Source organism: Penicillium subrubescens (genome assembly GCF_028828155.1).
Source record: "Penicillium subrubescens strain IBT 31985 chromosome Unknown utg000007l_segment0_segment0, whole genome shotgun sequence".
Classification (NCBI taxonomy): Eukaryota; Fungi; Ascomycota; class Eurotiomycetes; order Eurotiales; family Aspergillaceae; genus Penicillium; species Penicillium subrubescens.
Window position 1 is genome coordinate 612,964 of NW_026643157.1, and position 27,558 is coordinate 640,521.

Here is a 27,558-nt window from a genome sequence, read left to right on the forward strand (position 1 = left end):
GAGAAATAAAAACGACATAGGATTATGGCCGAAACCGTTATGACACAAACCAGTGGTCGCTCACATATATCATTCAGGGGTCATAATTTACCTACCTGACATTGCTGGCGACAGTCTTCACAAGCCCATCGTTCCGCTTGACTGTGAAAATTTGTTTCTATATCTGGAGTTGGTCTACAGGGCACGGTGAGTTATTAACTCCAGAGATATTTGGTTGGTGGCGATGAGTCAAAAACGTGTTAAACCCTTGCGGGCATGATTCTAGCAGAATGTACTTGTCTCCCGTGTTTCAGAAGTACAAGGACCACTGTTTGGAATACCTGGCTGTTGTATGCGTGCGTTACTGTGGGCCTTTATCTGGGCTCGTATCCACGCACAAACGCCGACTTTGCGTCGTGGTCACGTCGGCTTCAAATACTTGGAACGTGGATTTTCTCTGGAAACGCAGTCCAGAACCGATACTGGCAAGGAATCGGCGCTCAGATGATATGTAGTGCTGTTCTGTTTTCGCCGACTCTTCGCCTAGCATTATCGAAAGAATATCTCGTCTGGCTTGGGAAGGCGAGTTTTCCTCTATACCTGCTTCATGGCCCGCTTATGCGCTCGATTCTAGCATGGATGCTATTTATCTACCCTGGTACACCTCAGGGATTCTCTGAATCATCATCGAGAAATGAACAGGACTCCGAAAAACAGCGGGACATGCGCGGCTCTGAGCCTGGCCGCCCTATTCCTGTCCTGATGCTGGCGCCGTTCTTTTTGATTCTCTTTATTGTTGTAAGACTATGGCAAAGCACAGTTGATTTGTGGGTTGAGGGAGCGATTCTTAGATTGGAAGCCTTCGCTATGTCATCAGAGCTGACAAGTAAGAACAACAACAAGAAAGGGGAGTGCCATACATGCATGCATCGACTGATTGGCTAGAAAGATGTATTGATTGATACTCACCGAAGAACTGGCTGTTTTCTACCAGCCAGAGCTTGTTGGTTCATAGGAGAAATTGTCCAATATCATAGCCAATATATCAGGCCAGTTGCGACTGCAATCCCCGTAGAAAGTATCTCTGAATTAAGTCTCTGGTGTTAAGGGGATGCACAGCCCAACATGAAGGAGCCTCGCCGAGTAATTGTGGTATCAAACGCATCCAGCAGGCCCAACTGCATACCCACAGCAAGATGCATGAAAGAGAAAAAGATAACTCGGAGTAAGGTTATATCCGCCGAGGATTTCAGCGATATTTGACAAGGTAGCCGGTGGATAGAACAGAGTAGCCCTCAGTTTATAATTCTCAATTCAAAGGACTAACATTGATGTTCTTGAGAACTGTTTCTTCCGTGATGTGTTATGAGCAGGAACTGTACTATGTAGATAGTACTGGATAAGCGCCGGCCTATAGTAGTGCAAGATCAGTGTCTGGCCTCAAGTTAAGATCTCGGCCAGGCCATTACTGTACGTGTTCTCCCTCGGCTCGGATTACCGGCCTTCCGATTACCTTTAATACACTTGCCAATCAATGATCGATCTCTGTGCGGAAGCAGATTAGTAGGCGTTGTGCACCGGCGAGGTACAAGGCAGCAACGCATCAACTATTCATAAGTAGTAAGGCTTGATTTGACAAGTTATGACCTTACCTAACTTGACTATTTGGTTAGCTACCCGGTTGTGGCTGGCTGTGGGACTTTGTTCTTTGTGTACTTTGTTTGTTGTCGGGTTCTTTATTCCTTTGTTTTCTCAGGTTTCTTGTTCGTCTTCGTGTTGCCTGGTGAGGAGTCCGTCACGATGGCTGAATGGATGTCAGATTCGGGGATTCGATCTCATTTTTCTACTGGTCTATCCGATCACCCGTCCATAATTAATAATTGCACGTTCAGCTCTTACCCTGTTATACAGTATTTCGGCAGTCAATCTAAATGCAGTACTCCGTACGAATGCCATCCATAGATAGTATCGACCCATTGAAAGGCCGCGCCGAATCTCCCGTTGCCGCCCCATTGGCTTCTTGCCGATCGGCCCCCGCCCAACCTTTCCCCCTTTGCCCTTCTAAGAAACAGGCAAACCCACATGCAATTTACAGCCAATCCAGCTTCCGCAATTGGCTCCATCGCTGCTGCAACTTGTCTCTGGACGCAGGGGGTCTCAAAGATGTTTCATTTGGCCTTCCAACCCCCTCGATGGCGGTGCAGGGGAGAACCGCCTCGCCCTCAGCCCCCCGATCGCCCTCGGGTCTTACATGATGACCCTAACATGTCGACAGTATGGAGTTGTAACCTGTCCAACTCTTCCTTTTTTATGTCAAAATGGCGCTAACTCGTCGCTCTCCCTATTTATATCCAATCTTACTGGGGCGCCAAGCCCCATTTGATGGAGATGTCGCAGGCCTTGGTACCAGTAGTGTGACCTGCCAATCTCCCGGGCAATGTAATAGGGCTCTCCCCATTTTGGACAGAGTCAAACACGATAGACTCGGGTTCGTCGGTTCGAAGCCCAAGGTCCAACATGGCCCTGCTTACAATCATCAGCTTTAGCCCAGGCCAGGATTATGATACCCTGAAGATCCAGATTCCCCCTGCAACAGGCACATCTCACCGATGCACCTTTGACTCGAGGCTTCCGCCCCTGTGACTCGCATACACCCCCCAGCGTGGCGTCTGTAAGACCCACCGGTAACAACCGAAATTGCTTCGAATGATTGGCCCTCGCGTTAGACTCATTGGTGCCTGCAGCCCACTTTTTCTCCGGATGCCTGCGTTTCCTTATTGGCGGCTTTCCTTTGGACCCCAGGATCCTGAGATGGTCGTACCCGGGTCAACTGGGAGATAAAGTGGGAAGTGGGTTGATAAAGTGGTCCGTACAATGCCTGTAACGGCCCCATCGGATTGCCAGCGAACGAACTGCTGTGAATTTGGGGGCCTTGGCTGGGTCAAATGTCGACACGTCTGGGTCTCCTGGTGGCAACCAGTCGAAAAGTCATGACGTCCTCTATTGTTCGGTATTTATTTCCCTTCAACACTTTTTCCAATAGTGTGCCCCGGACTTCGCCTGTGCACAATAGGTCAGATCTGACATTCCAAGGAATGCTGATTCTTCTTTGTTCTGTCTTGCTTTGAATCCGATTCCAGATCTGGGCCGGGGGGGCGTTTCTCCAGAAGTCAATAAACCCGAGGGATGAACCTTCGAGGGGTCCTATACAGTAGTTTATTAGATTGGCGTCAGGCCGTCCAATCCAGGGCGCAGGGATCAGGTCTCCTTCAGCGCACCAAGATCCTAGGGCACATCATATTCAGGCGACGCCCAGTTCACGTCGTAGTGCAGAACTCCGTCGTACGTAGCATAGTACGGAGTACGTAGGAAGGCCTGGCACTAAGGCCTTGAAGGGACTAGCAGGAGAGTCAATAGGGACACGCGGACCAGGATGAGACGGATCCTTTCCCCCTCCCCTCTGCTTGCGCTGCACGGAGTCTCCGTAAGTCGCAGTCGCTCTGGGTAGTCTGGTCACTTTAGAGTGCCTCTCTCGTATAGAAAATCCGGTATTGACAGTGTATTATTGCCTAGTAAATTGGTAATTTCCCAATCTCCGGGACTCCTCTTCGCCCCTTATTGCCCAGTGCTCGGATGAGGACGGGTAAATACCGTACAGTACCAGCCAATTGGGCCCCTCCTGGATTTGTTGTTCTTCTCTTTCGCCTTTTCCCTTTCAACCTTCTCTCCATCACCATCAACCTTTCAACCTTCAACCTTCACGACTCCTCTCTCTTCGCCCACCCACCCCTCCCTCCTCCTTGGCCCTCGTCGTGGCCGTCCGTTCCTTATTCGCCCTCCGTTTTTGCCTTTTCGATACTTGCGATCGACTTTATTCCACCCTCTCCCGACATCACTCGTTGCGTTCTGCCTGGTGCGGAAGATTCCAATGATCCTCGCTCGAGGCAACTAAATCGACCTCCAGATTCCTTGCACTTTTCATACTAGGGAAGTCAACCGGTCTGGAGGTCTACTTCTGTCCTTCTGGATTTCTTCGACCATCGTTTTTCTATTATTCTTGTTCGATTCGTTGTTTTTTCTTCTTTTCTTCAATTTCTTGCACAGCATTAATGGCTTCAATTTCGCTCCCCCCGCAGCACCGGTCGGGGTTTTCACAACATTTCGACTCGCCTCCTCCCTCGAATCCCGATCATAATCGTCGCCTGACCATGGGGTCTCCGATGCCCAATCCGCCGTTTGTGTTTCCAGCTCGCGACCCGGCGGCACCAGAGTCGCAGCCCGAGCCGAAGCAGCGTCGAACGCCGCCCGCTCTCCCGGCATTCTCATTTAATCCCGGCGCAGGCTCAACATTGCAGCCCCCGATAGCCCCCACTCCTCGACCGGGTGGACACAGACGGCGTCACAGTGAATTCGTTGGGGGCGATCAACTAGTAACTCCAGGGGCCGGGGAATCTGTGGATAAACGGGAAGAACCAACTACGCCGACACAACCCAGTGCTCCATCCGGACCACCTCCGGGCAGAGGACCAGGACGACGACATCACGCTCATCGCCGATCAGCCGCGATCTCCGGAGTCGACCTGAACCAGATCAACAAGGCCCTGACCAGTTCGGCGCCTAGTGCTCCTACTACCCCTGGTGATCGTACTTTTGACGACAATACTTCTCGGCCACTGTCTTATTCAGCTACGAGTCTCGGTCGTCCTACCCCACCGGCATCGCCTCAATTCCCTTCCGTGCCCCCTGTGCCGCCCATTCCGGCTTCAATTCGCATCGAACCCGCCCCCAGCACTGATGATGTAGATACCGGACGCCCCGGCTCGGCAGTGTCGTATGAGCCCTCGCCCAACGCCCACATTGTGAAGTTTGATCAGCCTGAACTTCCTGTCCCTGTCGCAAGAGAGACTCCTCCCAATCGGAGGTCGAAGCCACGGCCGAAAACTGCCGATGCGTCTTTGGCCTTTGACCTTTTCCAGAGCAAGGATGTACCCAAGGTTCCTGCTGTCAAGCGCTCGAAATCGACTGGTCATTCTCGTTCGAAGAAGAGTAGGTCAACGGGAAATCTTGATGCCACACTCGCCATTCACGCCAGCGACGATGCCCATTCGACAGATACGTCTCGCCCTTCGTACTCGGATGATGGCTCTGAAATTAGTGATTCCGATAATGAGGCTGGCGCCTGTCCTTCGTCCAAGAAGGCTCGCTCAAAGTCGAAGAAGAAGCAAAAGCGTATTCGGTCGTGGGCTGGTGGTATTCTCACTCGCGGCAAGGGCAAGCGCCATGGCAAAGGTGATGCCGAAGAGAAGCATGAGAAGCACGAGAAGCATGAGAAGAAGGCAAAGCCACCCGCGTTGACACCGCCTACACTCACGCGATCTAACTCGGAAGTTGGATCGGTTCTGGAGGTCGATTTTGACAACGACGACGTCGTCGTTCTTCGCACTCCCACAAACACCGATGCACCTGTTTCGGCCGCCGAACGTGCCAAGGACGAATCGCCTATGCCGGTGCCTAGTCTGGAAACTGCTTGGAAACCTCGAAGCTTCTATGAGCAGAATGTTCAAGTAGGAGATGACGTATTGAGCAGTCCCATCATTGACTTGGATGCTGCACTCGGTCCGTTTAATACTCCTGGTGACAATCGGCAGTCCCGCGGCACCCCAAGCAAGTTTTACCTCGCAACCCAGCGCATGTATAGTGGTGGACGACGTGGCGAGTTTGTTGGTCCCGAGATGCGATATCACCGTCGTACCGAGAGTGCTCCGGCGATGCCTCCCTTTGACCGGAGTGCTCTCAGCGCTATTCGGTTGACCGGCAACTCAGAAATGGAGACTCCTGACGTCTTTTACGAAGAAGATGAGGATGCGTTCCTGGCTGCCAATCAATCTCCCAGGAATGAGCTTGCTTCATCAGCTCCTGCTGAGAGTGCTATGGCTATCCTGTCGTCATCATCTTCTGATGAGGACAAGAAGTCAGTCAAGAGCGAAGACACTGCAGATACCTTGACCAAGGCTCCCGAATCTAGCCCTTCAAAGCCTACAGGTCTTGGAATTCAGGCGACCGAGGAATCTTCGACCCAAAAGGAGGTACCAGCTGTGATCGACAATGGTACTGCTGTCGACGCTATGCAAACCGCACGCAATCCATTTGCAAGCCAGCCCCGAACCCCAGTGGAGATTCTCAAGTCCGAAGAAAGCGTGTCCAAGGTTCTAGGCCCGCCTAGTCCCGATGTCTCCCCACGCTTCCTTGCTATTGATAAGAGACCGGCTACATCTCCTCAGGAGCTGCTGCCGAGCATTCCGCCGTTCTCACTGTCTGCTGGTGTCTCGCCCTCAGATTCCTCATTCCCCTCGCCTGACGCCCCACGTTTCAATGACCGCAACTTCTCGTCCCACTCTTACCAACATCTGCCATCAGACTATCCATACGCCTCTGTGGAGGATGTGCCGTCCCTTACGAGCAGCGCATCCACCATGACCGGTACTACGCATCGCTTTTCTGCTACCTTCTTCCCTCGTGCTCGCCTGTCCACCGATCGAGCTGCATCCTTTTCTGCAGCCGTCAATCGACGGAGCAGCCAGGCTAACGCTTCCAAACGTTCTAGCCTGGCTAGCTTGTCCAAACTCGTCGGTGGACCTCACTCAGAGCGCAGTAAACTCTATCAAGAGGAGAAGCCTCCCGGGGATACACCTGAAAAGTCCAAGAAGAAGCGTCGTATCAGCCGCTTGGTGCATTTTTGGAAGGTGAAGGACAAGGAGAAGCACACAGAGCCGACCGTGTCCTCCGACCGGTCGATACAAGAGTAGACCTACTCTTTGGTTCTGACTTGCATTTACGTTTTCTTTCGCGGCGCAATATTCCGGCATAGCGATATCCTGACAAGAGTCATCCGTTCCGTTCTCCATCCTCGCATCTCATCTCGCCTATTCGGTTATCTGGGCTCTCTACTCTCTATCTACCCCCCGATCGGTCCTGTACATATTTAGCTTCGGCTGTTTTTATTGTTTTTCTTTCCCCTGTGGATTCTTTTTCTGTGCGTGGTCTGTCAGTTCGGCGGTCATTTTTAAACTCCTGCCTGTGGTCTCTTGTGCAGACAACATTTCTTACGAATTTCTTTACTCTCGGGACCGCCGTAGCTGGCCCCCGAGTATGATATGCTCACAATCTTTCTTGTCCATCGTTTATGTACCTGTGTGAGTCATGCACGGATTGATTATTGACCTTCTCTACGATCGTTGTCCCCGCGTGGACCTTTCCTTATTTTTCTATTGTTTTATTTTCATCTTTCCTTCTCCAACCACTTTTTCTTGCTTCATGGCGATCTGCCTGGAATATCATTCTTACCCCATTCATCCTGTGCATGGATGGGCTCATTTTTTTCTTATCATCATCTTTTCCTTCGTGATTCTATTGTGTTTTTTTTGGCGGGGGATGTATGGTATCTACAATTCGATACTCTCCCGTGTTGGTGTATGTAGTGGCAATTTGACTTTTGTGATAAGCGGCGATAAGCCAAAAAAAAGCTGTGTTCTTCCAACTTTCCCCACGTTAAGCTGTGCAATCACCCACTCCAGACTGCAATTGTCGTCTTAATACCCAACTACTATCCCAACACATTTTATCCCTGCAAAGAATTTAACCACCACAATGCCAGGCGCACGACAAGGCAACCGCCGCAAAGACAGAGACACCTTCGACTCTAAACCCCTCCAAAAAACCCGCCAACCCGCACGACAAGAAAAAGAAAAAGAAAAGCCAGAACGCACCCCTGCCACCAAACCAACCCCCCAAAAAGAAGATACAGATTCCGGTCCAATCAATCTATCCACCACGATCCCAATCCCCCTCCAACAACTCCTCTTAGACGTCTTCAAGCAAGCGCTTCTCACCAGCCCCGCCCCGCAAACAGATGCAGTATCAGATGCAGATGCACCTGCCAATGGCGAACCTGTCACACTGGATACTAAGACGCTTATTCAGACGATCAAGGCACATCTGTACCAGCGGGACTTTGACTCTGCGTTTGCGGAGGCGGGCGAAGAATTGCTTAGAGCTTATGCGTTAAGGTGGAGTGCGGCGAGGGCGTTGGGGTATGCGGGGATTTTTAAGGCTGTCCTTAGGTGGATGGAATCTGAGAAAGAAGGAAAAAGTGATTCATCTCATGGCTCGACGAGAGTGGTGTGTATTGGTGGAGGTGGTGGGGCGGAGATTGTTGCTCTTGCGGCGGCGTGGAGGGATTTAGGTGGTAATGGTGATGATGGTGTTGCGGCGTTGGGGGAGGGTGTTGAGGGGTTTTCTTTGGATGATAAGGAGAAGGAGAAGGGTGATACTGAAAAGACGACGTCTACATCACCGAGACTTACTGTCGAAGCGGTTGATATTGCGGATTGGTCTATTGTCGCGGACCGGTTATCCAAGACCATTGCATCACCGGATGTCCCAACCCAAAAGTCATCAAGATACCAGCCACCCCTCCTCCCCAACACTCAAGACAAACCGGGTCTCGAAGTATCCTTCACTCGAAAGGACGTCCTCGGCCTCCCAGAACCCGATCTCAAAGATCTCATCCTAGGCCCCTCCCCATCAACAACCCCATCAATGTCTCCACCACCCCTGCTCGTCACCCTAATGTTCACCCTAAATGAACTCTTCACAACCAGCATGCCCAAAACAACCGGTCTCCTCCTGAACATAACAGAACTCCTCCCTCGGGGCGCAGTCCTACTCGTCGTCGACAGTCCAGGAAGCTACTCCACCCTGAAACTGGGTAAAGCGAAAGATGGAGGGGAGGCGCAGGAACGGCAGTATCCGATGAAGTTCTTGTTGGATCATACGTTGCTTTCTGTGGCGAAGGGGAAGTGGGAGAGGGTTCTCACGCAGGACTCGAGGTGGTGGAGGAGGGAGGCGAGTAGGTTGAGGTATGAGGTTGGGGAGGGGGCGGGGTTGGAGGATATGAGGTATCAGGTTCATGTTTATCGGAGGTTGTAGGATTGTATTGTTTGGGATGTGATGGGAGAGGGGGAGGGTTATGGAGGAGAGGAAATTGATGATACCCTTTGGATATCAAGACATGGAAAAGGATTGATATCTATCGATACATATACAAAAATAGATCAATCTTACGAATAGATCAGTAGTTGACATCGATATACGATGACTAGCATCCATCTTTTATGAGGTTGTTATCCTCCGGCCTGACACATAATAGAGTAGAGGTATTGGTATTGCTACAGATCAATAATGGCGGACAAACAAATCAAGTCCACCACCGCAAGACTCATCCACAGTCTCACGGTCTCTCGCTTGCGATTAATTGGTACATTTGGTTTGGTCAAAAAAGAAAGCAGCCGGCATCAAGCTAAACCAGCCCTTCCTTTCAGAACTCATTTCCTCCCTCCAAAAACCTTCTCATCTCACCCTTTAACTCCGCAGACCCAAGAGCAGGCTAGTGCTCTTCCCACCATCCTTACCCTCTCCACCCGGCAAGTACGTGACGTTGGGGTTATTGGCCAGTGTCTGGGCAATCTCCTTGCTAGCATCGATCTTACGGATCTCAATCAAACCACTACCAGCCTTGGCAACGGCCTTGCTGATAATCTCGGCAGACTCGGCTTCACCCTCAGCACGGATAACGTTCGCCTGGCGCTCTTGCTCGGCGCGCTCGACGATGAAGCGCGCCCGCTCGGCGTCTTGCTGGGCGATCTGCTTCTGCTCGACGGCGCGGGTGAATTCCTTGCCGAAGGTCATGTGGGTGATGGAGACGTCTTCGAGGGCGATGTTGAACTGGGATGCGCGCTTGAGGAGGTCGTTGCGGATTCGGTTGGAGACGGCTTCACGTTGGGTGATTAGCTCGGCGGCGTCGAATTGGGCGACGATTGCTTTGAGGACTTCGTTTCCGATGGAGGGGAGGACACGTTCGTCGTAGTCTGTGCCGTAGGACTGTAAAGAACAAAGAAATGGTTAGATTTTGTGCTTTAGATGACATGGTCAAGGTGTTTTGTCTACCTGGTAGATCTGAGGCAGCTTCGGCACCTCCGGGCGATGCAACACGCGAAGCGTCAGGCTGACCATCTGCAAATCCTTACTTCCAGTGGTGGTAGAGATATTGCGCGGCTTTGTCCGGACATCGTAGACAATAGCTCGCTGCAACCAGGGAATCAAAAAGTGTGTGCCTTCGTTGACAACCGTCTCCTGCACACCAGAGATCCTGTCGAAGATGACGGCGCGAGTACCACCGCGAACATCATAGATGGAGGCGTTGAACAAGATAGCACCGGCTGCCACGGGACCAGCTAGCCGGTAGACGTTATACAGGGCGTTGGCCATGATGTGAGGAGGATGGGGGAGGTTGGATGTTAGATTTGGAGAGAGCGGAGGTGAGCTCGTCGTCGTTCAATGATGGCGGGCTTTTCGGGGTTGCCTAATTGGGTTTAGTGCGCGGGTGCCAACTTCGCCCGACTTCGACTTCGTCTTTTCCCTTTCCGCCCTTTGCCAATCACTCTTCAACCTCATCTCTTCCCTCGCCTTCTTTCCTTGAGATTTGATTCTGTCACAATGGGTGGTGCTGCTGACGCTAAGAACGGCCAGTAAGTGCTTGCATTGACTCTCCCTGTTGACAAGCTCTGGTGTGATCGAGAACCGCGTTGGGGATGTGTGTCCGGTTGCACCCGCTCGGTCGGCCAGGCAAACCGCAGTCCATGAGCGCTGCTCCGATCACGTCAATTGCTGTTCGACTAGATACTGCTGAGTTGTCAGTCAACTAACATGTCTCTTCTAGTTTCATTGGCAATTGGGGCGAGTTCGGTACGTGACGAAGCTTCCTTGAATTTCCCAATGCGCATATCCGAGAGATTCGACCACCACCGATCCGACCGAAAAAGCGTGGATTATAATGAGACGGCAATAGGACTAAATACTAACATATTCGACTCCTTCAGGCTGCCCGACCCCCCAGCGCATTGCCTCCTATTCGCTCTCCTCCAACCGCCAGCGTCCCTTTGCTGGTGCCTTCCACGCTGCCATCTTCAACAGCTTCCGTCGTTTCCGCCACCAGGTCCTCTACGTTGTTCCTCCCTTCATTGTTGCCTACGCTACCATGAACTGGGCTGTTGAGCGGTAAGAATGACCTTCCTTGTCTGGAGTTGTGCATGGGAAGCGCAGGCAGACTGGGAAAGAGAATATGTGCTGATACTGTATATTTATAGCAACGAGTTCCTTAACTCCAAGCCCGGCCGCCTGCTCGAGGGTGCTAGCGGCGAGGAGTAAATGCGGAGTTGATCTTGAGTTTCTTGATAATTGGGGAAGACGAGATGGAAGTATACCGAGGTGACGCACGCGTACAGCGATGCGAGCCGAGCAGCTGTATCCTTTGTACAGTAAAGTAGAAAGCAATTGATCAATTGGGATTTTATTTGTCTGTCAATTTGGACCCTAAATTGTGGATGTTCTGAATCTATCATTGTGTTCTTTATATAGTTGATCTCCATACCAGGCGAGTCTCTCAGTCAGCGCCAATTGGGGCCTTTCAATTGGCCAGACCAGCCCTGTCTTTTTTCTTTCTGCTCATATTATACCCCGTTTGGGTCAACTTTGCTTCTTGCCTGACGGCCCAATTCCCGGTTTCTATTACGAACTGATTTGATCTTTCCCCTCTTGTTATCAACGGGTGTCCTCTTTCTTAGTCCCAATTGTGCATCTCGGCGTTGTCAAGTCTCCTCTTCAGTGGCCCCAAAGGTCCGCTTGTCTCCACTTGAACCGCTGCAATAAAAATTCTCCCAAAACAGCAAAACTACCGCCGCCTTTTTCTTCTCGCATGTTGCGCTCTCTTCGATTGCTTCCTTCTTCACGCCTCTCTGTCCCCGTCTGTCGTCGCACTTTTACCTCTACCTCTACCGTCATTATGAGCGAGATCACTCACCCCACCATCAAGGGTAAGCTTCAATTATTCCTCTCCAGCTCGTCACCTCCAGCGCAAATTTCCCAGTCGCTGGGCAAAGATTTGCGACCCCGCCATCTTTCAACGTCATCCCAGTTTGACCCCTCCATCCCACCATCCACTTGAATCGGCCACAATGCGCACCAGCACCGCCCAATCACTTTATAATACCATATACTAGATTATTCTAAGTCAATGGCATCGCTAACTCTCCAATTTCAGATGGCTGGTTCTCCGAGCAGTCCCGGATGTGGCCCGGCCAGGCCATGACTCTCAAGGTTAACCAGGTCCTGCACCACGAGAAGTCCAAGTACCAGGACGTCCTCGTCTTCGAGTCCAGCGACTACGGCACCGTCCTGGTCCTGGACAACGCCATCCAGTGCACCGAGCGCGATGAGTTCTCCTACCAGGAGATGATCACCCACCTCGCCATGAACTCCCACCCCAACCCCAAGAAGGTCCTGGTTATCGGCGGCGGCGACGGCGGTGTCCTCCGTGAGGTTGTCAAGCACGAGTGCGTCGAGGAGGCCACCCTCTGCGACATTGACGAGGCCGTCATCCGCGTCTCCAAGAAGTACCTGCCCGGCATGAGCATCGGCTTCTCCCACCCCAAGTCCCGCGAGTACGTCGGTGACGGCTTCGAGTTCCTCAAGAACCACAAGAACGAGTTCGATGTTATTATCACCGACTCTTCTGACCCCGATGGTCCTGCCGAGACCCTCTTCCAGAAGCCCTACTTTGAGCTTCTGAACGATGCTCTCACCGAGGGCGGTGTCATCACCACCCAGGGTACGTAGCCCGCTTTTCCCCTCTAACTTGCATTTCATTTCCTATTTCATTTTCGTCCTAACAATCTCAGGCGAGAACCTCTGGCTCCACCTCCCCCTCATCGCCAGCCTGAAGAAGGCCTGCAGTGAGGTCTTCCCCGTCGTCGAGTACGCCTACACCACCATCCCCACCTACCCCTCCGGCCAGATCGGCTTCATGGTCTGCTGCAAGGACGCCACCCGCAACCTCCGTGAGCCTCTCCGTGAGTGGACTCGCGAGGAGGAGGAGAAGCTGTGCCGCTACTACAGCAAGGACATCCACCGCGCCAGCTTCGTCCTGCCCAACTTTGCCCGCAAGGTTCTAGACAACTAAGGAACTAAGTGGATTGATGAGTTGATGAGAAATGGGGGGAAATTTTATTATTTTCTGGGTTTGATCTAATTTCGAACTGAAATTAAAAAAGTCGAAGGGTTAGCCTAGGGGTAGTTATGAATTATATTTTTACCCATGCTACATACGTATTCTAGATCATGCTGTTTCTTTCCAGTTGGGGCTTCTCGGACGACACCTTGTAGCCCCAGATAGGCTTCCACTTTCTGTTTCTTTTTCAAAAGGTTTTTCTGAATGTCTTTTGAACCATCGTTCTTGACGGCCTAGATTTCTTCTCAGTCTACCGTCCAAACTCGTGACTGGTAAAATGATTTTGGGAGTCTATATGTCAACCTCATAGAACTCAAAAGTACATTTCCTTGGTATCATTCAAGAGGGGTATAGGGCGTCGTGCGAGAAACCTCAGCTTCTTTTTCTCCATTCTTTTGTCTCCTGGAGGTTGTACTTGATTGATGGTGCATAAACGATAACAAATGAATCAAGCAGGGAGAAGGTTGCGTCGATGGAAGATGTGACCGGCTTGCTCGCGTAGTAAGTCGATGTCTAAGTATAACTCCTCATCCTGGTTGCGATCGGAGCGTAGAAGAGAGCCAGAAAACGTGCCTCGAGTAACTCCCAATCGTGGGGGCGTGGCCGGCGGGTTCGGGATGGATAGACTTCTTTGAAGACATAAGACCAGGACGCCTGGGAAATAATATTAGGTTTCTGACATACCTCTGTCTGTTTGAGCTGAGGTTTGCCCATGAGCACTCGTTCTCTTAAGGCACACTCCATGTAGGTTCCCGCAAAAGGCTTCATGACCTGTTTGAGAGCACGTTCTGACTTCCACTAGCCAACCTTACCCGCGACTGTAAAGATAGGGTTCCAGCGAAAGAGACAATAACAAAATGTATTAAGCATGGCGGAGGTTATACCGACGGAAAATGTTGCTGGCTTGCTCGCATAGTAAATCAATATCCAACATAGTGGTCGGGATAGGAAAAACTTCCTTGGAGATATTAGACTAGACTGCCTGTGAAATAATATCGGGTTTTTGACATACCTCAGTTCGTTGGAGTTAGTGTTTGCCGTTTGAATCAAGTCTCCAGAGTTTCACTGTACCAGCAGCAATAGCTCTGCGCTGTTGGAGGCGCCAATTCAAGGTGATCACTACCTCGATAGCGCCGCTTTCTAAATGTCGTATTTGAACCGTCCTTCTTAATAGCGAAGGTTTCTCCATGGTCTATGTTTAGTCGTTCGAACCCCATAGATTCTTAAAATCAACCTATCAACCACGACTTTAACGATAAAACATAAAGAAACCTACCTGAGCTATTGAGAATAACAGTTAAAAAGACATATAGAAAGATATTTCGCAAAAGTTGAATCATATCTGGTTAATTCGTTTCTTTAAATCTGGATATGGCACGGGATGTACCTGCTCTCTACTAAATTCAAAAGGAGTATAGCATGTCGCACAAAAGGATAAGTTGTCGTGCGATTATAGACCCTACGATATAGATCTTTAATAAAAGGCTTAGTGGGTGTTATGAGGATATTGAGGTACTCGATGTACGTTTGTTCCACCCTATCCGAAAATGACACAGTCTATCGTGTGAGAACACAAGTTGTACGATTAGCCTCAGGCTATGCTAATACTTGTGCTCGATTTACTGAGCACAAAAGTCCACTCGTTCCCCATGCAATATGTACCATACACAATAACATTTTTCCCAGATGCAGCTCCTCGGAATATCTTCCTTCAGTCAAACAAAAGACCGGCCATCGTGAGAGCGCCGAACCCTTCCCCTTGCTGGCTTCTCTCCTTTCCATGATCCCATTGCTTCATTCTCTCAGTTTCATCAAGCTCCCCCTTCTGGACAAGCACGTCTGCCAGTTTTTTCACAGTCTGCAAAGTCGCTGGATGCTTTGGCCCGAATAGCTTCTCTTGTACCCTCAGAACCCTCCTGTATACAGCCTCTGCTTCATCAAGCTCGCCCAGATCACAGTATATAAGAGCCAGATTGCTAAGACTAACTTGTATATCGTAACCGTCCGCCCCGAGCAGCTTCTCCTCACCTGCTAGGACAGTCATGAGTGTGTTCTTAGCCAATTCATGCTCTCCTCGTCGGTATTGCAGAACCGCCAAGTTATTCAATGTCATGATTGTATGGGGGTTCTCTGGACCGAGGGAAGATTGTCGCCATTCGAGCACTTTCTCTGTTGTTTCTTTGGCACTCTCCAGGTCACCCTGGCATTGTCGTAGCATGGAAAGAATGTTGAGACTGACAAAGGTGTCTGGGTGATCCTCTCCTAGTATCTGCTCTCTGCCTCTCAGGGCTCGTAGTGCAGTTTCTTCCGCAGCGGCAAGTTCGTTCAGTTCGAGCAAGGTAATCGTCAAATCACTCACACTCTCCAATGTATCCGGGTGGAGTTCACCGAGTGATTTCTCTCGTCCAGTCACGGCTTTCTGTAGCATGGATCTTGCGGATGCGAGCTCGCCCAGGTGAAGCAATGTTTCGCCAAGCGTTTGAGCACTGTCCAATGTCAAGGGATGATCGGCCGGGAGTAGGTTTTCTCGAATATCCAACGATTTAAGACATTTTTCATATGCCTCGCTATATTTCCCGTTTGTCAGATCGTAAAGTGCAGCGAAATCCAAGAGCTTGGCACATTCGAGAAGGTCCGCGGCGGTGGAGAAGGTATAAGAAAAAACCAATTGCGCATGGGGTGTCAATGCCTCCAGAACCGGCCAGTTCTCATAAAGGTAGCTATCTCGCCCGGGAAACTTCACGGAGAGCACTCTCAATGCTTCAGTCTGCCAATGTCGAAGCATACCCGTAAGTTCTAACCATTTTTTCGTGGAAAGGGCCACGAGTCGGTGCATCCTCACGGCGGCATCTTTATCCTTTTCAGCACTGATCAAAGAAAATGCCTGCAAAGCACCCAGTGCCGTCCGAAATCCAACCTCTGTTTCTCCCTCCTGGCGAAGAAGCATTCGAGGCGCTCGGTGGTGATCCAGTACGGCCATCAAAGATAGGATCTGCGCTGCTCGCGCTTTCTCTCGGGAGATTTGGTCAAAGGAAAGCTTCCAGGTGCGTATCACCGAGTTCTCTGTGTCCAAGTCTCGACGCAGATCTTCGAGATCTTCGCTCAAGAGATCTTTCAGATCCTCTTCTCCCGTAGCTAACAATTCGAGATACTCGGAGACTGTCAGGCAATTTTCGCTGATAAACGCTGCCGCCTGCGTAATGGCCAGCGGTAAATATGCGAGCTCTTCAACCAGTTTCATGGCCTCATCGTCTGACCATTCGTCTTCGGGAATTCTCCCCCGTAACAGATTGAGTGAATCCACCGCATTCATCGGTAGAATTTCGATAGGTTTTTCTCGACCCGCCAGCCGTTCGCCTGCCCGTTTATCCCTCGTCGTGAAGATGATATATCCTGTCGAACTCTGCGGAAGATAGCGCACCAATGATTTGGAGATTTTTCGATCTTGGGAGTTACTGGAAATCTTGTTGCCGAAGAAAACCGCCGCGTCGTCTGCATTATCCACCGTCATGAGCCATTCGCCATTACGCTCGTCGCTAAGCCATTCGTGGACCAGCTCCAAAATGTCGACTTTGGGATTGTCCCAGCCCGGAAGAGCAAGTCTCCTCGCAATTTCTTGATAACCTTGTTCGAATCTGACAGCGCTCCCGGCGTAGATCCAAAAGACATGTGCGTTGGGATGTTGTTCTCTGAATCGGTAACAATGCTCGATGGCGATCTGTGATTTGCTAAATATTCCAGGCAAGAAAACGTTAGCTGTGAGTAGACTCAAGTTTCTTTCAAAGCAATGTGCGCATATAAGGAAAATGTGAATTTTAAAGTGTTTTGTGAGGAATGGGAAGACATATTTTGGAGAGTAACCTGAGGAACGCTAATGACATACCCGACACCACCAAGTCCCGCAAGAGCAACGCGACGTGCAGTCTTGAATTTAGATTTTATGTTCTCCATTATTGATTGGCGTTCTAGGAACTTCGGATCCCGTTGAAAGGGGACCATAAAAACAGGCGCATACGAAGGCGGCTGCGATGAGAGTGAACCTGATCGTAGTTTATAATCCTGCTCTGGCGGCGCGTAGCTCTCTGGCGCGTAGCTTTGTGTCCCATAGTTCTGCTGTGATGAGTAGCTTTGTGGTGCGTAGCCTTGTGGTGATGAAATAACCACATTAATCATTTGCTGCTGTAGCGAGGTCGAGTCTTTATTTTCGATCCGACTCATCGAGTGGTACATTCCCGAATGTACGAGGAGATCGAAATTAGTTTTGAGCACGAGATCGATCTTCTCGACCTCGGATTCCTTGAGGACGCCTAGAAAGGCTTTTTTGCCACGACTCCATGAGGAGTCGGCCATTCGTGGTAGCGCCTTGACAAAAATCTCTTCGAGTTGTTGTACCTGTGCGATACAGCTTCGTAGAACTGGTAGCATCACTGCTTGTGAGTTTTTGTCCACTTCTCCGGCTTCGATCTGGAGTCGGATCTTCTTTACAAGATCTAGCATTAATGGTAGACGCGTACGAATATCCTGGTATGCTTGCGGTCCGCTGGAAACCTCATCGTTTAGTCTGTGTAGCTGTCTCAGCACTCTCGTCCCAAAGTCGATAAACTGGACGATAGCGGACGCGAGTCCGATGATAGCGAGTGCCTCCGCCATGTCATGTCATGCGAGGAATGATATCGCATCCGATGGATATCTGAGACCTTCGGTGGAAGGAAGAAAACTGATGGAAGCGAGATATGCCTGCGAAGGTAGGGGCAATGATGGGAGGGATTGGCAAAGGTTGGCGGTGGGGTGGGGGTAAGATTAGATGATCAGAGAACAACAAGGAATACGTTAAGATAATCAGTCTAAACGCAAGAAAAGTACATGGACTAACTACTAGCTAACTAGTGGTTTCCCCAAGCGCTTGCCGGATGGGGCACACCATGCTTGACTACCGGCATTGGATTCTCCTTTGCGAAAGTTTTATTATAATTCAAAGTCCAAGTTGCTGAGGCTGGAATAGCCTAACCCCAAGACCTGGAAACTTAGCCCCATCTCGTGGGCGCATCATAGATGGCGATGCAAGGCAAACGGTCTTGTCGCAGCGGCAGGGATCCGAAACAGGTCAGCCCCAGCTAGTTCAGGTAAGTCACACGGTACCGTAGTCGGGGCTTTTATCCATATTCGTACTCGGTAATTTTCCCATTTCTGTCCGGTTTACGGAGTACAATAGATAGATTAGTTACATAGACCTATATTATTAAAAATTCAAGTAAGACCCACCAGGATGGGGGCCTTTATTCATGGCTGACTTTGTACCAGAAACCTTGATTTGCGAGTTAGCCTCATCATCCAATTTAGTGTTTACTCGTATAGTTAGTATCTGCACATGGTGACAGCTAAAGAGAACATAAATACTCTACATATGCAGTGACATGGCTCAGTCATCAGGACACCGAGATCCGATAACACCAGAAATGAAATATCATGGACCCCAGTTGGCTATCTTCCACGTATGTAAGAAACAGAACACCACGTCAACATTGGGGGCCGTTCCTTGGCATCGAAACTTGCTTAACAAACAATCACAGCCAATACCACAACGCTATAAAATCCTGCCACAAGGCGTGCAGTAGTCGGTCATAAAACTACATTAGGAATATAACTTCGTTCCTGATAGGATCATTGTGACCTCCAACTTTCCCATAGCGGTTAGGGGCGGGGAGCCGGAGGGTCTAAGCGGTTCACGGGCCATACCGCAGTTGGTCCGTGTTGACGCCATTGGTCGTGATAGATAGGGGCCAATCTAACTTATCAAGGCGGTTAGGGCAGGGTGACCACGCTACGCGGCCAAGTCCGTAATTCGTATTGTATTTATTCAAACAGACCCTACCTAGGTAACTAGCACTAGCAGCACCAACCATATTATTACTGAATTATTAATTAATTATCTTAAGACGTACTTTTACTAACTACTAAAGGCGATTTTGAAAGCGGTGAGATTTGTCTTCTCCAAGGATGCCTTGTGGCCCGATCTCGAAGCTTTACTTGCAGTGGATCTGATTGATTGTTCTACAAAGAGTATTGCTGATCCACACCGCAGTAAACCATCATGGAGGCAAAAGCACATTCTAAAGAGAGCTACACCAAACCCGGCCAATTATCATGGATGGACCAGGACCTTGCCGACTGCTCTCGCGACTTCAGGCCGATATTGCAAGAGCGAGATTCAGAAACGGGTCTCAGCAGCAGCAGCAGTCGCTTACCTGGAGCAAAACATAAAAATATTCACGTCGGAGTTATTGGAGCGGGATTTGCAGGCTTGAGATGTGCTGAGATCTTGATTGATCATGGTGTTCAGGTTTCCGTCCTGGAAGCTCGAAATCGGCTTGGTGGGCGTGTGAGTTGAGTGACTCAACAGATAGATAGGGCTCTAGCTGACCACATACACAGGTTCACCAAGTGGATTTACTTGGCCATGCCGTTGATATGTGGGTCAAAATATTTCCTCAGAGAATGTTCATTGGTGTCGTTTATGAATTGGATTCTTTCATTTAAATACTCGAACTTGAACTTGAACTTGAACTGAATTTATACTGACTTCTCATCCAAGGGGTCCAAACTGGATTCACGGAACCCTCAACAACCCCATCTTGAATCTAGCCAAGCAGACCGGCACAGCCCTATCCATAGTCGAAGATCACGCGTGCATCTTTGATCAAAATGGCGAGGTGATTGGCCATGACATAGCCACAGAACTGCTGGACCTGGTTTGGGAGATCATCCGGGAAGCCTTCAAGTATAGCAACGAAGAGTGTTCAAATATCTCACCAGAAAAAAGTCTGAAAGACTTTTTCATCGAGCAAGTCGCCGAAAAACGGCTTTCTGCAGAGGATCAGATGTTGGTCTTGCAGATGGCGGAGATGTGGGGTGCCTTCATAGGGGATCCGTTGGAGCGACAGAGTTTGAAGTACTTTTGGCTTGAGGAATGTCTTGATGGAGGTGAGTTGGATTATTGTGTCCCGATGGAACAGTCACTGATTATGGGATGGAATGACCAGATAATCTCTATGTTGCAAGCAGCCATGCCAAGATCCTGTACAAAGTGGCAGACAAGGCACTCAAACATGCGGAAATCCTCCTTCGCACCAAAGTGATCAACATCGAGAACAAAGACACTTCAAACGGAAGAAAAGTCCTCGTAACATCCGCCGAGAATCAAACCTGGGAATTCGACGATGTGGTCATCACCATCCCCCTTGGAGCACTCAAATGCGGACTTCCAAAGTTCAATCCGCCACTTTCTCCACAAATCACTCGCGCGATCAAAAATACTTCATACAGCCGCTTGGAGAAGGTCTATATTACATTCCCCAAAGCCTTCTGGGAATCACCAACCTCCTCTGCGCCTTCACCAGAATCAGACTCACAATCAACACCCGCATTCCAATCCTTCGCCAACTTCCTCCACCCAACCTACTCACCAACCACAAACCCTCAATCCTGGACACTAGAAGTAAACTCCCTCTCATCACCCTCAACATTCGGCAGCAACGCCCAACCAACCCTCCTATTCGGCATCTACGGACCCTGCGCAACACACATAACAACACTCATAACACCACTCTCCCCGGACTCACCAGAATACTTCAATGTGATAGACGACTTCTTCCGTCCCTATTACAGCCTATTACCGCACTATAGTCCAGAAAACCCGGATTGTCGGCCGCACGCTGTTCTGGCGACGAATTGGCAGAATGATGAGTTTGCGGGTTTTGGGTCTTATATGAATTTTAAGACGAGTGAAAGAGTCGAGGAAGGGGAAGAAGAGTCTAGATTAGATGATGATATTAGAGCTTTGAGATATGGGATGCCAGAGAGGGGGATTTGGTTGGCCGGGGATCATACGGCGCCGTTTGTGGCGCTGGGGACTTTGACGGGGGCTTATTGGAGTGGGGAGTGCGTGGGGATGAGGATATTGAAGGCATATGGAAGGGTTGCAGACGAGGAGGAAGGGGAGAAAGGTCTTAGCAATGGTGGAGATAGTAAAGAAGAAGAGAGCTAGGAATGAGGATAGAGAGTGAATGACGAATTAAATTTTGGGTGAAGATTTGCTTATTTTACCAGATTAGAAGCACTGTAGTTCTACCTATATAGAGGCATTCAGGAGTAGACAATTCATTGAGACTGGACTAGCACGATGTAAAATGACAGTTTGACCGTCAACGAAAGTCTCAAGTGTTGAAAGCGACGTTATGACTGATCCGAATCTTTGCAATCATTAGCCATCCAAAGTGGACCTCAGACAAGGAAAGTCTGTATGTATACTGCATAGCTACCGCAGAGGACTGAGGGCTCGCTGAGTATACAACGTATGCCCACCACCAACCAGACATACTACTACTGCTTCTACTGTTACTACAGCATTCACGGAGAACATTGACCAAGAATCGCTCTATATCATTCCTAAATAGGTCTAAGGGCTATTAACCCTAACTAAAAAAAAATCAAACAAAACCCATGAAATATTTTAACCTAACCAGTCATAAAAACCCAATGCTTACAGAATCTGCTGGAAAGCACGGTTAATAGGCGAGCGGACAGTGTGGCCCTTGTAGAACTCGATGGTAGCAACAGCGCGCTTGGCAATGCCCTCGGGGGTGAACTCGAACTTGGCGTAGACCTCCTTGTAAGGACCGGAGGCACCGAAGCGGTTGAGACCGAACTGCTCGTGGGCGTAGCGCTCCCAACCCATGGTGGAGCAGGCCTCGACGGAGAGAACGGGGATGCCGTCGGGCAGGACGGAGAGGCGGTACTCCTTGGTCTGGGCGTCGAAGACCTCAAAGCAAGGAACGGAGACGACACGGGCCTTGACGCCCTGGGCCTCGAGGGTCTTGACGGCGTCAACACAGATGCCGACCTCGGAACCGGTGGAGATAAGGGTGACGGTGGCCTCGGGGTTCTCGATGGCGACGTAACCACCCTTGATGGCCTTCTCGATGGAAGAGTTCTCCAGCTGGGGCAGGTTCTGGCGGGTCAGGGCGAGGATGCTGGGGGTGTGCTTGGAAGTCAGAGCCATGTAGTAGGCGGCGCTGGTCTCGTTACCGTCAGCGGGGCGCCAGACCATGCAGTTGGGCAGAGCGCGGAAGTGAGCCAGAGTCTCGATAGGCTGGTGAGTAGGACCGTCCTCACCCAGACCGATGGAGTCGTGGGTAGCGACATGAATGACGCGGACGCGGGACAGAGCTGACAAACGGACGGCACCGGCAGCATAGGAGACGAAGTTGAGGAAAGTACCACCGGCGGGGATGACGGTTCCGTAGGCAGCGAGACCGTTCATGACGGCGGCCATGGCGTGCTCACGCACACCGTAGCGGAGGTAGCGGCCAGACCACTCACCAATGCCGTACTCTGGGGGCTGGAAGTCGACAGCGTTCTTCCAGCGGGTATTGTTGGAACCAGTCAGATCGGCGGAACCGGACAGGAACTCGGGGAGGACATCGTGAATCTTCTCGAGGACAGCCTCGGACAGCTTTCGGGAGGCAATGGCGGGGTCGGCGGGGGTGTAGACGGGGAGGCTCTTCTCCCAACCCTCGGGCAGCTTGCCGGCGAGACGGCGGGCGAGGTCAGCACCCTCGGTGGGGTACTCCTGCTGGTACTTCTGGAAAAGGGCGTTCCACTCCTGCTCCTTGGCAGCACCCTGGGCGCCGTGGGCGTGGTACAGGTCGTAGACGGACTGGGGGACGGCGAAGCTCTCCTCGGGGTTGAAGCCAAACAGCTTCTTGACGTGCTGGGCATCATCGGTCTTGAGGGGGTTACCGTGGACACCGTGTGTACCCTGGAGCTTGGAACCGAAACCAATGGTGGTGGTCAACTTGATGACGGAGGGCTTGTCAGTGACCTGCTGGCACTTGCGGATAGCATCCTCGATGGCCTGGAGGTCGTTGTCACCATCCTTGACCCACTCGGTGTGCCAGCCGTAGGCCTCGAAGCGCTGCAGAACGTCTTCAGTGAAGGCGCACTTGGTGTCACCGTCTATAAGGAAGATGGAGGGTTAGTCTCGAATAGCAGGAGAATGTCTGGGGAGCTGTGGTAAATCCTACCAATGGAAATGTGGTTGTCGTCGTAGATGGCAATCAGGTTGCCGAGCTTCAAGTGACCGGCCATGGAGGCGGCCTCGGAGGCGATACCCTCCATGGCACAGCCATCACCGAAGAAGGTGTAGGTGTAGTTGTTGAACAGCTCATAGCCGGGCTTGTTAAAGACACCACCGGAGTGGGCCTGGGCAATGGCGAGACCAACAGCGTTGGAGAAACCCTGGCCAAGAGGACCAGTGGTGACCTCAATACCGGGGGTGTCGTGGGCCTCGGGGTGACCGGGGGTCTTACTGCCGATTTGCTGGTGGGGGTTCAAGTCAGTATGAGGAGCGAGTGGTTTAAATAGCATTAAGCCACGAAAAGAGGGCAACGCTCCACAATAGAACTTACACGGAAGGACTTCAGGTCATCAATGGTGAGGTCGTAGCCGAAGAGGTGGAGCAGAGCATACTGGAGCATGCAGCCGTGACCGTTGCTGTAGAATTAAGACTAGTTAGGCGCGGGGTTCTCGGAGCTCTGCGGGGGAGGGCAGAATCCATGCTCTATTGAAAGAAGCTCGGAAAGTTGCAAGCAGCCACGTACGAGAGAACGAATCGATCACGGTTGACCCAGTCGGGGTTCTTGGGGTTGAAGTTCATGAACTTGTTGAACAGAACGTGGGCAACGGGGGCCATGCCCATGGGGGCCCCGGGGTGACCCGAGTTGGCCTTGGTGGTGGCATCAACCTGGTTGCAGCGTTAGTAGAGGTCGAATTGTGGTGTATTCATTGCAATGCCGCTGATTTTCGAAGCATTGGAAGGGAATCGCCTCTCCAATTGCACCCGAAGGATCTGACGGCAATAGCAGGGACAGATGAGACATACCGCGAGAACACGGATGGTGTTAATCGCCAACGTATCCAGATCGGTGTAACCCATGATGGCAGATTCTAGAGGGGAATTAGTTGGAAGAAACGAGGAAGTAGTCAAGGCCCGACTCACTATGAATATGAATATGACAATGGAAGAGAAAGGGAAGGGGAGAGAAAGCGGGAAGAAGAGGAGGAGGGGAAGTGTATTTGTTGGTGGGGGGAACTCTGACCGATGATGTCTGGTGGGGCAAACCTCAACTCTTCGGTGGACGAGCAAAAGAACGTGGGACGTGGTACGGAGTACATACTTCCACCTGGACTACTAACATCCAGCGCGTATCAAGTCATCCCCTGATAATCATTACCAGTCTCTGTCAGAGTATCACCCGAAAACTCACGATTAGCATATCCAATCGTAACATATACATTGTATACGACAATCGGACACGAAAAATAACAAATTACTATCATTGTATCATTCATTTTTCCTCTTTTTCTTGTCCGCCCGCACTTCCGCCCATCGGGCTGACTCAGCGAGGGGTGGTCGAGGTACTTCACTATAGAATAGGGACAAAGTATGGATTCAATGTACAGAGTAGTATTCCACCCTCTGGAACCGCCCAATTGACTAAAGATCACGGAGTACTGTCATCCTAGGATCACTGCCAGACCTCATTATCCGTAATATAGCCAGACGCACTTGCCGGGCCTCTCTACAACCACCAGTCGTCCACCAGGAGCTCCGTACACCGGGAGCCGCCCGGAGGACCCTGCTCCGATCTGTCCTACGAAATTAGCCGATATTCCACTGTGTCCAGCATTATGATTGAAGAGTAAGAGTGCTGTAGTAATTATCACTTGATCATTATTCACGCCTGCACGCTATCAGATGGACCTCCGCGGCAGTACTAGACTCCTATCGAACAGTGTCACTTGACCAACGGAAAAATTCAGGCGCATGCAGAAAGTCCGTTCGAGACTATCGGCTTTCCTAACCAGGTCAATTCCATGCGGTCTGTACGAGAAATTTATCCATCCCCGATGCGAGGCCGATGTCCACGGGACCAGAAAAAAAAAATAAAACCAGGAAATCCGCATCTCCACAAAAAGACACAACATGTTGGGACCTTGGGAACATCCCGGTGTACCTGATGGGAACATCATAGCCGCGGCTGAGTCATCCTTATTCAATCATGTGGTGATTAAACCGGTACTTGGCTAAATAAACATGCATGAAGTCTCATCGATTGGATGGAATGTTCCATGAATTTTCTGTAGATCTAAGGCTGAGGATTTAACTTGCGTCGATGAACTTTAAAGATCCCTAAGTCCTGAAGCAATTTGCCCGAGTATAGTTATTGTACTGATCAGATGGATATAGTTCGGCGATCAGTTGACGATGACCATGTAGAGATGTCCCAATCGAGAATTTGACTGCTTTATTCAACCTGACCAGTTCACCATAGCGTTTCTTGTACGGAGTAATACAAGCGAAATGGAATCTCAATCTTTTTTGTCACGACTCGAGTGGATCTAGAACGTGGGGGTCAATACATATCGGGGTTTGAAAGTGCCCATTCCGGAAAATCGTATCCTTGACGGGCCTGATTTTTCGGCTCGTTACCTCCACCAAGCCTGTAGTCCACTGCTTCAAAACAGAGTTAAATAAATGCGTGATCGCGTGAGCAGAGGTGGACTTGATTCTCGATCTAACACGATGTATACCAGATTTAAGAATGGTCATGTGATCGCCTAGTGGTCGGGATGGATGTACACCTAGGCACTCATCCTTTCTAAACAGGATTATCCGGCAGAAACAAAGTGTGGATTCACATGGAGTACTCCACACCCCATACTATGTACTAAGTCACTGATCAGCTATGTCAGCTATGTCAGCTAGAAAATGATATGATGCTATACTATACATTGAGTATTCATTTTGCTCAATTCCAAGACTATATCTGGCATTTTTTATCAAGCCTTAACAACAGTGAAATGTTCACCAAGGCGGGGCATGAGGCGGTGGCCCTGAATGAGACTCATCACATGGAGCAGGATAGCCGCAGATTGAAAGGAATGTAGTAACTACAATGCCGAGTTTCTCTGGCAATCATTCTTCTTCTCTCTCCATCGTCCTCATCCTCGACGATCCCTCTTTCCTTCACTGCCGCCCTGGAGGATTTCATCCTCACCACACAGAGGCACAGACCACCACGGGGTAGACTCTCCCCTGTTCCTTCACTTCACTTCTGGGACTGGTTTGGCACTCGTGGTCAATCTCTTCGAGGCAGATTGATATCACGGCAAGCCCGATTTTATATCTCAAGATACGCCATTTCGGGTCGTCTTGCTCAATTCTCAACAGCACCCTGGAAATCAGACTTCTTCATCCCTGAGGGCTCTATCCCGAAGTAATGCCTTGCCAATCTCCAGGTTCCTGGATTGGTAGCTTCTCCTTCCCCGCCCTCATTGTTTCTTCTTTTGGAATGCCAGCTCCTCAGGTCACTGCCTCTCATATTCCACCTTAACTCCTTGCGGGTCAAACATGGATGATATGGATTATATGGACCCTGCGTGGTTTTACACCCACCGCCTGGCATGTAAACCACATGGAGTTGTGGCGTGAACTTTCTGCTATGAGGATGACGGCTACGACGATGACGATTACGGTCAGGGATATGACCGCATGTATGAGAAGCTCACTGAGGCGGCATGGATTCGATACATGCGCGAGATCATGCGGACTACTTCACTTGTGAACGGGACTCTATTAGCACGAGTAAAGTCGCTGCCGTGCCCAGCGCCAGTCCCAGCCCACCGTCCTCCCGACCTAAGGAGGACCATCCTGGCCAAATGAAAACGGGACCCCAGTTCTTCGCCGGGGTGTTGGTCAGGGTTCCCCTCCCGCCCAGTCCAGAGCCAGCGCAATGTAACACGGCGCGGGCCAGCCCGAAAATGATCCATTCAGTTCGTCCGATCTCAGACAGACCCGTCGAGAAGCAGCCCCGTGTCGGCATGGGACGTGTCATTCCTAAGAAGTTCGTTCCGCCAAATCCGAGGGATATGCCACAGGTGCTTTTCCCACTGACTGGTCACCGGGAATTCACTTTGTTACCTATACCTCGGTTCGTGCGAGAAAATGACCCTCGCCAATTTCTCATCTACGCGGACGGTGCATGCTCAAACATGGTGGCCTAAACCCAAGCGGTGGTTGCTCGTTCATCTTGTGAGCTTCCCGCTTGAAAACAGAGGACCTACCGGTGAAGTACACTAGCACACAAAGAATCGTGCCGAGCTGCGAGCCGTTATCGCAGCCTTACGGTCCTGACGCTGGGATGGAGAAGGCTTTACCAGTTTAGTCATTGCGACTGATTCCGAGTACGTGGCCCATGATGCGACTCAACGGGTCAAAGCATGGCTACGGAATGGCTGGAAAACGAGAACTGGGGCAACTGTCAAAAATCAGGACCTTTGGAAGTGCTGGTTCAGTAAGATTGAAGAGTGTGACAGGCGGGGTCTTCGTGTACAGT

The 27,558-nt window shown here is 50.5% G+C and overlaps 10 protein-coding genes across 10 annotated transcripts; 7 read left to right on the plus strand and 3 right to left on the minus strand.

The window, feature by feature from the left end:
- Window positions 1-24: 24 nt before the first annotated feature.
- Window positions 25-924, plus strand: N7473_009982 (uncharacterized protein; the record flags this gene model as incomplete). The annotated part of the gene is made up of 3 exons (XM_057155921.1): window positions 25-55; window positions 78-186; window positions 294-924. The coding sequence occupies 3 exons, from the start codon at window positions 25-27 to the stop codon at window positions 922-924; spliced, it is 771 nt and encodes a 256-aa protein (XP_057004576.1).
- A 3,164-nt stretch (window positions 925-4,088) lies between these two features.
- On the plus strand, window positions 4,089-6,785 carry N7473_009983 (putative cell wall proline rich protein; the record flags this gene model as incomplete). Its single annotated transcript, XM_057155922.1, has 1 exon — window positions 4,089-6,785. The coding sequence occupies one exon, from the start codon at window positions 4,089-4,091 to the stop codon at window positions 6,783-6,785; it is 2,697 nt and encodes an 898-aa protein (XP_057004577.1).
- An 841-nt stretch (window positions 6,786-7,626) lies between these two features.
- Window positions 7,627-8,967, plus strand: N7473_009984 (25S rRNA (uracil2843-N3)-methyltransferase; the record flags this gene model as incomplete). Its single annotated transcript, XM_057155923.1, has 1 exon — window positions 7,627-8,967. The coding sequence occupies one exon, from the start codon at window positions 7,627-7,629 to the stop codon at window positions 8,965-8,967; it is 1,341 nt and encodes a 446-aa protein (XP_057004578.1).
- A 187-nt stretch (window positions 8,968-9,154) lies between these two features.
- Window positions 9,155-10,338, minus strand: phb1 (prohibitin subunit PHB1). Its single transcript, XM_057155924.1, has 2 exons — window positions 9,985-10,338; window positions 9,155-9,918 (listed from the first exon to the last, which is right to left on the minus strand). Exons 1-2 carry the CDS (start codon window positions 10,303-10,305, stop codon window positions 9,400-9,402), a joined length of 840 nt encoding a protein of 279 aa, XP_057004579.1. The 5' UTR covers window positions 10,306-10,338; the 3' UTR covers window positions 9,155-9,399.
- A 195-nt stretch (window positions 10,339-10,533) lies between these two features.
- Window positions 10,534-11,244, plus strand: N7473_009986 (ubiquinol--cytochrome-c reductase subunit 8; the record flags this gene model as incomplete). The annotated part of the gene is made up of 4 exons (XM_057155925.1): window positions 10,534-10,565; window positions 10,757-10,782; window positions 10,917-11,094; window positions 11,184-11,244. The coding sequence occupies 4 exons, from the start codon at window positions 10,534-10,536 to the stop codon at window positions 11,242-11,244; spliced, it is 297 nt and encodes a 98-aa protein (XP_057004580.1).
- A 504-nt stretch (window positions 11,245-11,748) lies between these two features.
- On the plus strand, window positions 11,749-13,199 carry N7473_009987 (spermidine synthase). Its single transcript, XM_057155926.1, has 3 exons — window positions 11,749-11,909; window positions 12,137-12,703; window positions 12,774-13,199. The coding sequence occupies exons 1-3, from the start codon at window positions 11,792-11,794 to the stop codon at window positions 13,052-13,054; spliced, it is 966 nt and encodes a 321-aa protein (XP_057004581.1). The 5' UTR covers window positions 11,749-11,791; the 3' UTR covers window positions 13,055-13,199.
- A 1,614-nt stretch (window positions 13,200-14,813) lies between these two features.
- On the minus strand, window positions 14,814-17,752 carry N7473_009988 (uncharacterized protein; the record flags this gene model as incomplete). The annotated part of the gene is made up of 2 exons (XM_057155927.1): window positions 14,814-16,830; window positions 16,986-17,752. 2 exons carry the CDS (start codon window positions 17,750-17,752, stop codon window positions 14,814-14,816), a joined length of 2,784 nt encoding a protein of 927 aa, XP_057004582.1.
- A 1,441-nt stretch (window positions 17,753-19,193) lies between these two features.
- On the plus strand, window positions 19,194-21,146 carry N7473_009989 (flavin monoamine oxidase family protein; the record flags this gene model as incomplete). Its single annotated transcript, XM_057155928.1, has 4 exons — window positions 19,194-19,481; window positions 19,535-19,572; window positions 19,695-20,083; window positions 20,143-21,146. The coding sequence occupies 4 exons, from the start codon at window positions 19,194-19,196 to the stop codon at window positions 21,144-21,146; spliced, it is 1,719 nt and encodes a 572-aa protein (XP_057004583.1).
- A 495-nt stretch (window positions 21,147-21,641) lies between these two features.
- tktA (transketolase tktA) lies at window positions 21,642-24,456 on the minus strand (the record flags this gene model as incomplete). Its single annotated transcript, XM_057155929.1, has 7 exons — window positions 21,642-23,116; window positions 23,185-23,479; window positions 23,569-23,653; window positions 23,761-23,903; window positions 24,042-24,106; window positions 24,159-24,267; window positions 24,427-24,456. The coding sequence occupies 7 exons, from the start codon at window positions 24,454-24,456 to the stop codon at window positions 21,642-21,644; spliced, it is 2,202 nt and encodes a 733-aa protein (XP_057004584.1).
- A 2,284-nt stretch (window positions 24,457-26,740) lies between these two features.
- On the plus strand, window positions 26,741-27,226 carry N7473_009991 (ribonuclease H-like protein; the record flags this gene model as incomplete). The annotated part of the gene is made up of 1 exon (XM_057155930.1): window positions 26,741-27,226. One exon carries the CDS (start codon window positions 26,741-26,743, stop codon window positions 27,224-27,226), a length of 486 nt encoding a protein of 161 aa, XP_057004585.1.
- Between the last annotated feature and the right edge of the window lie 332 nt (window positions 27,227-27,558).